We start from the raw sequence: 9597 nt of genomic DNA, 5'->3' as shown, positions 1-9597 counted from the left end.
GGCATTTTTAAGATTCGGCTGGACAGGGGGCTGGGACATCTTGTCTAGGTCGTGCTCTAGAAAGGTTGTACCAGACAATCCTTAAGGTCCCTTCCAACCTGGTATTCTATGAAGGAAAAAAAAACCCCACCCGTGTGTTGGGAAGTAGAGCAATTCTAATTTAATGCCCATAGACAAGACAATGGAAATAACTCTGCCTTTTCACCTTTTTGAAATAACACTCCACAGAAATAAAGAAGCTGATGAACACCATTTAATTAAGTACTGTAGCCATAGCCACATTACATATCAGAACATGAATTCAGTTATTCCCACTGCGTAAAGTTCCACATCCATACTTTCTAGAACAAGGAAGGGAAAAGATTTGATAGTCTTTAATGCTTACATAATTTCCAAGATACAAAATACTAGTGAAAACAGTAGTATCCTTTCTGAGTACTGTGAAGGTAGTGCTTACTGCTTTTAGCAAGAGAAGGGATTATAAATAAAAGTATCTGAATGTTAGTGGAAGGGAAAAACTACATCCAAAGTGTTTCACAGAATTAATGCTTCTAAACAGTACTTGAACAAATCCCTAAAGGTTTCATTTTGCCCTGAAGGACATTTGAAGCAAATGTAGAAGTGTAACTTTATATATATATATATATGGTAGTTAACTACACATACACATGGAAATCCACGTTTTAAAAACAAATAGCATTTATAGTGTTTGATTCCCTTATATACAGGCACAAACCCTGCTAGCTTCTCTTTCCCTTTCTAGAGGACTCAATGAGACTGTGCAATACTGGAGCAGTAGTCTAAAATATCCTGTATAGTGAATTCCATAGTAATTCCTGATCCAGGATAGCAGCGAGCTATTAGCCCTTCAAAGTGCTTGTATTGCCGTATAAACTCATCTTGCATGGAATGCCACACAACCTGCCAAAGAAAGCAAATAAAGTGTCAGCTGGCACAATATACTCTGTGAACTACAAAACATTGGCTCATTAATTCTCAGTTCAGGTGTCATTTTAAAACTAAAGCTTGCTAACACCAAAGTTCAGTAAACTGAGTTGCTACATCAGAACAAAAAAAAGTTTCCCTATTAAGATCTATAATGTTTACATGACTTCTACCAAATTTGCAAAGCAGAAATAGTAAAGATGAGGAAGTTGCCCTAAAAGGAGGATTGTCTTTAAAGAAAACACCCCAAACCAGAACAGTGCTACTAGTTCATGTTTCAGACCCTAAAAAGCTGTTAATACAAGATCAACTCTTAAATTTACTTATCATTCACTACAGTGAGAAAGCTTAGAGATGAAGAAAAAACTTAGATAATGTAACTATCAGAAAACGATGTAAATGAAAGTATATTCTGCCCTGGCATACCAGCCAAACCTCCTATCAGGTTAACAGTTCATTTAAATAGAGTTCTCTCTACTTCCAGTATATTTTTTTCAGAACAGAGATCACCTGTTAATGGTTGGCTAGAGAATCAAAAAGGAAGTTTCTTTCTGAACTCTACCACCACAGTTCAAATCAATGTTCCAACAAATAGATTCAGAGTGGGATTATCAAAAACTCTGTTCAAAATTCATGTTTTTTCAAAGTTATGCTGAAGCTAAGCACTCCTCAGAATACATATGCAAAAGCGGTAATAAAAAGCCTTTGTGTAAACAAAGGTTTTTAAAAACAAGGTTTTTAAGCCATGTTTTAGTTTACCTGAAGTAAGTTTTCTTCTTCACAGAGATGTTTATCTACTTTCTTGTAAAGATTATCCAATCCCTTCTTCACCTCCTTACCAGGATATTCCTTTATAACTTTACGAAGCTCTTGTTTATTAAAAGCCAGTTGATAACTTACTTCCTCTTCTCGTATACCTTGTGCCACACGAGCTTCGACACCTTCAAAAAAATGCTAACGAACAATAACAGCATTAATGATTATCACAATCTGAACTAATTAATTTGACAAGCATATGGATAGTTAAGTCCGGATTCTGCCTGACGACTGTTGCGGCTTCCAACCATTTTTGGTTTTCAATTGGGCATGAAGTAGTGCTCAGCCATAAACATTAAAGCACAGCCCAACAATACAGCACTCCACAAGTACTAGCATAAAACCAAAATTAATCATTTCTAGAAGCAATCAAGCTTTCTTTGCAACCTTGTAACTAATACTGACTCAGACTCAAAATCTGCAATTAATGAGGCTGTAGCCTGGGAAAATAGCAGATCTTTTGGATAAACTCAGTAAGCACCTGAATATGAATTTCTCAGCAGCATTTGTCTGTAATTGCCCTCTCTTCTCACTGCCTCACCTATCGGCTCAACATAATAAAAATGGAGGGAAGCCTGTCTATGAACACCCATGTAGAGCCACAACTTCATTTGAAACAGTGCAACTGTTGGAACTGTGCAACTGTTTGAAACAGTGTACCTGTTTCAGATGGTCTGACTGGAAAGGAGTTCACTTTCTTAATAGCAGCCCACATGGTGCTGTGTTTTGGATTTGTGGCTAAACCAGGGCTGGTAATGCACCAGTGTTTTTTGGTTACTGCTGAACCCTGGCCAAAGGGTATTCCACAGCATGTAACATCATGCTCAGCTGTAAAAACCAGGGTTAGAGGACGGGACAGGGGTGGTGGTTGTCTTCAAAAGCGGTTCTTGCTCAGAAACTGGTTGGGCAGCAGTCTGCTTGTGGGAGGTAGTGAATGACTGCCTTTGTACCACTTATTTAATATTTTCTCTCCCCTCTCTCCCTCTCCACTGATTAAACTGTCTTTATCTCCACGTCCAAGTTTTCTCACATTTGCTCTTCCTATTCTCTCCCCTGTCCTGCTTGGGGAGAGGGGAGCAAGCAAGTTCACTACACAGCAGCTTAGGTGCTGGTCAGAGTCAACCCACAAGCGGGAAGCAGCAAGAAGGCATTTCAATTTTCAGAAAATGAATGTCTGGTATCCTTAGATAGATAGAAAAAGCAATGAACAGTGGGAAAAGTTCGGTTTGTCAGAACTGCATCTGATCGTAAGTCAGCATTTAGTTTAACACTTGTTCAGCTTCACACATACCGAACTTCTCTAAAACTTTTCTTTTTGTTGAACAGTTCAGAAACTACAGTAATTTTCTCTGTGGTTGAGGTGGGGAAATTTATCCCAAAGCTCCCAATTACTTTTCCCCTCACTTTTTCCTTCCTCTAAACCATTTGCTAAAGACACAACACTAAGGTTTTGTCAGTTCTATTAACTGCCATGAAAAATCTGGTTATTTTCATCCAAGACTCTTACCCTCATGAGTACTCTTGCCAGGCATGCTTGAGTCTAAAATAATAAGAGATTATGATAGTGATAGAGAGATCAGATAGTGCAAACTAAACATTTGAGGAAGACTACCCTGTACCATTTAAATGTATATAAACTCAAGCATACTTACATTTAATTTCTCAAGAGGCTGTCCGAGTGAGTAGATTACATAGGACTGAAGATGATCAGTGTACTTCTGTTTGGCTTCTTTTTTCTCAGCCTCAAGGCAAGAAATTTTCAAGCGAGAGAGTGTTGCAAAAATATGATGGAAGTTCTCCATCATGACCACATCTCTGGGTGTTTTCTGACTTTCATTGGCTACTTTCTCAACTGAAAGAAAAAGGAAGCAAAATAGTTAAAATGCCAAGAGGACAACACTTACTATAGGTGGAAGTGTTTGAAAGTTTGCAGCACAGGTAAATGTCCATCCATGTCCCATCATTTTAAAAAGGAAGGAAAATTTTTCCAGATGTCATTGGCTTGCATGTATCTGCCCCTTTTCTGCCCCCCTCCCCCCCCTTTTTAATGCTAAATAAAACCAGTAGAACAAGGGTGTTGCTGTTTTCCAGACTATAGCTGGGAAAATAGGAAGGACTGGAGAGACCTTCTGCTGCGTCAAGCTAGGACACAAAGGACTTAACCTGCCAAGAAAGGGTCACATTCATAGCCAGAACTCAAGTGTTCTGCACTTCACAAGGCTGTGAAGATGAATGGTATTAGGGCCAAATGCCAGGGATCCCATCCAGATTCATCTCTTCGTTTAAGCTACCCTTGGGGAGGAAAGACAGGAAACCGCTTCACATTGAGTGTGCCATGTTGCTGTCATCTCCTCTCTCCCTCCACTTTCCTCTGTTATAATGTAAAGTTACTTTACATGTGTGAACAAAGGGAAGTATCTACAGTTTGCTCTTAAAAAGCATATTATGATCAAAAGGTTTATACATGTTCTGCTACCAATAACAAAGATGATAAAAATTTCAGCACAGTATCAGTCATGTGGCTTGCAAGAGAAAGTCTTAAAAAGAAAAACCTGTTACTTGGAGCAAAATTACATACAAATTGGAGGAAGCAATCACTTTAGTAACTATGACAACCTCAAAAGACCTACCACTGACAAAAACAGCTCTAATAAGTTTAATGTAAGCTTTATCGAGATCTCCTCGTCGTTCTGCATTTTTGAAAATTGATTCAGCGAGGGCTGCAAACTCTTCAAATTCAGCAACAAATGGAAGGATCCCAACTTTACTCTTCTTTGAGATTTTTACTTCATCCATCTGCTTCATTTGATTGCTCTTAAATTTAAAAGAGGAACAGATGTTAGACTCTAATATGACTCCAGACTATGTAACAACTAGTAAAAGAAAAATGCAGACATACTGAAAAACTGACACTCAAACACAGAAATAATTTTATCTTTCAATTAGTACATCTACTCAGTCTCTCTTTTTACCCTCAAAAATTTGGTAAGAAATAAAATAATTGCAAAGGAAAAAAAAGGAAGACGGGCAAGCAAAATCTTCCAGCTTTTCTTCTCCTTTGTCTACTCAAAAAAAAAAAAAAAACCCAAAAAAACCAAAACCCCCAAACTTATCCATCAGAAGCAATTAACTATTTTCATTCTATAATCTAACAAGGAACTTCGATTTTCTGAGTCAGCCCAGCTAACAATTCCTTCTGCTACAAAAAGTTTCTTTAATCTTCTACTGAAATAAAATTTCAGTATAATACAAATGAGTGTCAAAATATTTTAAGCATTAAACTGATCAAGAAATGTCAGTCTTACTGTGGTGGCCTAGAGTCAAATTACATTTATAACAATACAAAAAAAGAAAAAAAGCAACTATGTTGTCACTAAACTTGCCGTATTTCATACAATGGTCATACTGTATTAGCAAAAGGAAGTTCCTCACAGTGGGAGCTGCCTCTGCTACTGCCAAAAGATTTGCCCTTTTATATAAACCAAGTTTTTTTTAGAGGTTAAACAGAAGTAACTGGACACATGGAAGAGATGTCTATTTGCACATTATGCTTAAAGGGGAAAGCAAAATCCTTCTAAGTCTGTGAGGTTTTGTTTTGGAAAGTAAAAAGGCATAGACCTGTAGTTTATTTGACTGACTTCATTAATCTCAGTAAAAGTACAAGTTTAAACAACAACTAAAATTGTCAACTACCTCATGGCAGTGAATGAGTGGTCGTATTTGTTACAAATAGCTAATTATTGAAGAAAACTGGAATGGAGAGGAAGAAGAACTACAACATCCATTAGTTTATCTTTTTTGAAGGTTTGGCCAGTAGAAGAGCTATAAAGTTACTCATTTTCACTTCAAATTAAAAGCAAAAATTTAGCTATAAGCGAAGGCAAAATCGAACTGGGTAGAAGTGGGTTTCCTATAATATTACAGGTAGCTTAATCAGAATTACTAAAGGACTTACAATGCATTTATCAAAGTTCCTTTTGACAGTCACTAAAACATTTCCAAGTGTTGTGCTGAGAAAGGAAGCTGGGTCCACATTTTGTGCTGTCCATACATGATGACTCATCTTAACTAACATATAAAGGGAATTAAAGCTGTCGATCTTGTCCCCCAGTGCTATAAGATTATTCAGCTCAGGTTCAATACATCGAAATATTTTTGTCATCATTTGTCGGATCATGTCCTTCCTATTAAAAATGCATAAGATAAAAACATTACTCTGACAGTTTATGAGGCTATGTTACATTCTTTGATAACATTTTGAGGATAAATTTATTGGATATAGTAATCTCATTTGCATTCAACAAGTCTCATGATTTTCAGAATACTCCTAAGGGAGAAAATGCCAATGCCACATAGTAAAAATCAATAATCACAGGTATAAAATATTACAAAAAGGTGTTTCCTGTGGAAGTTGCCCCACACTCAAATTCACAACTTTGCTAAGAGCATTTTCCAAAGCACATTTTACAGTGCCTAGTTTCTCTCAAACTATTAGAGAATTAAGCATCTTTTTTATATGACTACAGACAGAAACATCCATCCTATATGTAACTTTTTAAATTTACTGACACATTCAGTGTCTGTGTACAAATTCAGAGTTCACTATTAACTTTCACTAGAAGGGAACAATTTCTGATTATAGAGAAAAAGGTTTTATGCACCAAATAAATTCACATGTAGGCTCAAGAATCAATAATAAACTGCAGCAGCACATACTCAGATGATATTGTTTGTGGAATACCAGAAGCATATGAACGAGATAAAGTTCCTCCATCCATTTCCTCTGCTTCATTCTGTAAGAACAAGGAATGTATATAAAGGAAACTGAAAGCTTGTCTCCAATTCTATATTTAAGTGATAAGTATATCGGACAAAATCAACATTATCAGCTCCCATTCCACAAGTAGCAATTACAGGGGTTTGCAAGGTTCTGGTAGTTTTATGGTCATGTTCCAATCAAATCCAACAATCACTACCCATTGCATTCCTACATGGCATGATGAAGCGTTTACTGCGATCTTAGGAGGAAACAAAGCCATGGCAAAACAAACATGTCAGTCCTTCTTTAATACATTTTGTACTTTTTCAGCCAAAAATAAAGATTCTGCCAGCTAATGAAGAAAACCAAACTACTGATCACCTGGATCACGTAATTGCCAGATAAATTCAAAAGTTCTTTTAAACAGGTCTCTTATGAGGCCTGATGGATTGTTCTGTCACCGAAGTAAAAAATAAGAGTCATACCGTTGCTGTTCCCGAGATGCTCTGATGTTGCTGTAGTTTGAAAAATTTACTAATGAAGTCCTGTTCTGCCAGACACAGAGGCTCTAGTTCACTTAATACTTGCTCAAAAATCTAAAGAAAGCCAAATAGTTTATCAATACACCAAATAATACGAACAGTTAGTAATACTAATTTTAACTGTTTGTTGCCTAAGACTTTATACTTTCTATCTTCAGCAAACTTTAGAAGACTCATTTCTACTTAACAGAAATGGAAACAGCTTGTACTGGTATCTGCATCTTCAACATAGTCCCATCTCATCCATATAATACTGGGAAGAAAAGAACGATCTATGTTTTTCCACAACTAGAAGTTTTCTAGCCACACCCTGAGGAAGGACTTCTGTGCTATAATGAAAACATTCACATTTTAATAGTAAATCATGGGTTCTGCTACCCTCTTTTCTGCCTGGGTTACCGAGAGGAAGAAGACAAAATAAAAAGCCTTAAGGAAGAAAACCAGATAAACTGTGTATGTAAGAAGAAACTGTTCAGTAGAAAAAGGTTCCATATATCTCTGCTGGTTTTCCACTGTCAGTGGAAAACAGTCAGGTTTTCCACTGACATAGAAGCATTCATCACAATTTTTAGATTTAATCTAAAATGAAGCACTATTTTGGCAATAATTCATTAAAATAATTGAAATTTATTAATACAAGCTACTGAAATTTTAAGTCAGGTGTTAGACATCCTTCTAATCTGTCATCTTTACACAACATAGAATTTACTCCACAAGTATTTATAGTCACAGTCGTGTGTTCTTAATGGGTGCGAGATAAAAGTCAGAAGTTGAAAAAATTAGCACAATACCTGTATTTGTATAAAGTTGGTTTTAAAAAAAGCTATCATTTGAATTCTAGATAAGTTGCTGCTACAGATGTGTAATAACAGTTAATATTGTTTCATACAATATTTCCTCCCAGAAAAAGATAGAGCAAAGGGCCATGCTCAAGTCCTGGCTAAAAGAAGATTATGCTTTCTTATCTTTCGCTTTTGCTTACATACTGGCAAAATGCAACAGAACACATGAACATCTGTATTGAGAAAAATAAAATCAGTTCGAGAATCCATCAGCTCAATTCCTATTTGCTTAAAAATGTGTATTTGGCTTAAAATTATTAGACCATATTGTACGCTTTAAAGATCACATGCAGCATATAAAATAACTAACTGGAATCATATAATGAGAGAATAATACTCTGATCTACATATTTCTTAGAAACTGCCTTTTTTAGATGTGTGGTGCATACAGAACTTGAAATTTACATGTTTTAAGATTTAAACAGTACAGATTTTTATACGAGAAGGACAGGCAAGATGCTTCTGTCTTGGTGAAATGCCTAGCTCCCTACTTTGTGCAAACTAGGATAAAAGAATAGAAATACCTTGACTTGGTGTATGAATTGGCACTATGCACCAGGTAACGAGCCCGCATATGGGACAACACTTCTAATACAAAACCTGACAGGAATCCTATGCAACATTTTGCCTTACCTTATCAAATTTTGTTCTATCAGCCACATCAAGGTCAGAGGCAGACATGTTTCCCATATCCAACAGTGAGGATGACTGAGACCTACGGTTTCCGGAACTCTGAACAGAGAGTTTATTTAGGCTGGAAGTAGACCCAGTCAATTTTCCAGAACTTCCATGAAGACCTGTGAAATAGACACTATGAAGGAGGGAAGCAAAGGCAGGATAAAATATTCAAGAACAGTTTCATTACAGAATGTAGGAGATCAAGAGTTGCTAGTAGTCCTACGTTAAAATCAAACAACTCAATTTTTGTCTAAGCTGCAAATGCTTTTGCTATAAACACATTCTTTTCTCCTTACAAGGTAACTGAAATACCTCAGCAAATTTCAAAGTACAATGTACCTCTATAAGCTCTCATTGTAAAGCATGAAAAAAGGTATAACAGGAACAAAGCTGTGAAATCCAGGAACACTAGAATAGATATTCTCCTTGAAATTGAAAGCAAAGACCAGTTATGATCTTTGTGAATGTACTTTGGGCAAAGGCTGCCACAAGCAGAAGAATTAATTCACAGGACTGAAAACATTAGAGAGCTTTATATACACACAGACACTTTTTCTTCTTTCTGCTGTTAACATCTTTTTGTCTACATGGCTTGCTCCAGCTATTTTGCTGGACCTACAATCCTATAGTAACCTTTCTGTTAATGTTTTCCCCTCCTTTTGATCATGATTAACATACAGACATTTCTTCCTGATATTTTGGGGCCTTCTCCTAGGTGAGGAGCATATTTTTTTATTTTTATTTTTTCCCAATTTTTCAGAAATGTTGGAACAGGATGGAGAAAGCTAGTAACAAAAAAGACCAAGAAATCATCAATATTTTGACCCTTATGTAAACTTTTCACATCTCAATCATAAAGAAACTTAAAAGCAACCCTTTCATTTAACTGCTATGCTGGCGTCTAATCTAGGGACACAAGACAAAGTATATAGATCTAATAAAAGTTGTTACCTCAACCTATTGGAAGAGTTAGAAAACTAGGACAAGCTCTTAGGCACAGACATATTTTTTGTAT

At 36.3% G+C, this 9597-nt stretch overlaps 1 protein-coding gene across 6 annotated transcripts in view; it reads right to left on the bottom strand.

Moving 5' to 3' along the window:
• Nucleotides 1–239: 239 nt before the first annotated feature.
• The window catches only part of EXOC1 (exocyst complex component 1), a 29543-nt gene continuing 20185 nt past the window's right edge, over nucleotides 240–9597 (bottom strand). For all 6 annotated transcript variants that reach the window (XM_032920050.1, XM_030491837.2, XM_032920051.1 and 3 more), the window contains 8 exons: nucleotides 8538–8701; nucleotides 7006–7116; nucleotides 6478–6554; nucleotides 5717–5945; nucleotides 4392–4575; nucleotides 3414–3613; nucleotides 1705–1899; nucleotides 240–921 (listed from right to left, as the gene is read on the bottom strand). In XM_032920050.1, coding sequence (XP_032775941.1) covers nucleotides 769–921; nucleotides 1705–1899; nucleotides 3414–3613; nucleotides 4392–4575; nucleotides 5717–5945; nucleotides 6478–6554; nucleotides 7006–7116; nucleotides 8538–8701 — 1313 coding nt within the window. In that variant the 3' untranslated portion in view covers nucleotides 240–768. The remainder of the gene's footprint in view (nucleotides 922–1704; nucleotides 1900–3413; nucleotides 3614–4391; nucleotides 4576–5716; nucleotides 5946–6477; nucleotides 6555–7005; nucleotides 7117–8537; nucleotides 8702–9597) is intronic.

This window comes from Strigops habroptila, chromosome 7 (assembly GCF_004027225.2).
Source record: "Strigops habroptila isolate Jane chromosome 7, bStrHab1.2.pri, whole genome shotgun sequence".
NCBI classification, from domain to species: Eukaryota; Metazoa; Chordata; class Aves; order Psittaciformes; family Psittacidae; genus Strigops; species Strigops habroptila.
The sequence above is the reverse complement of the archived record's forward strand: the minus strand, read 5'-3'. Positions and strand labels throughout refer to the sequence as shown.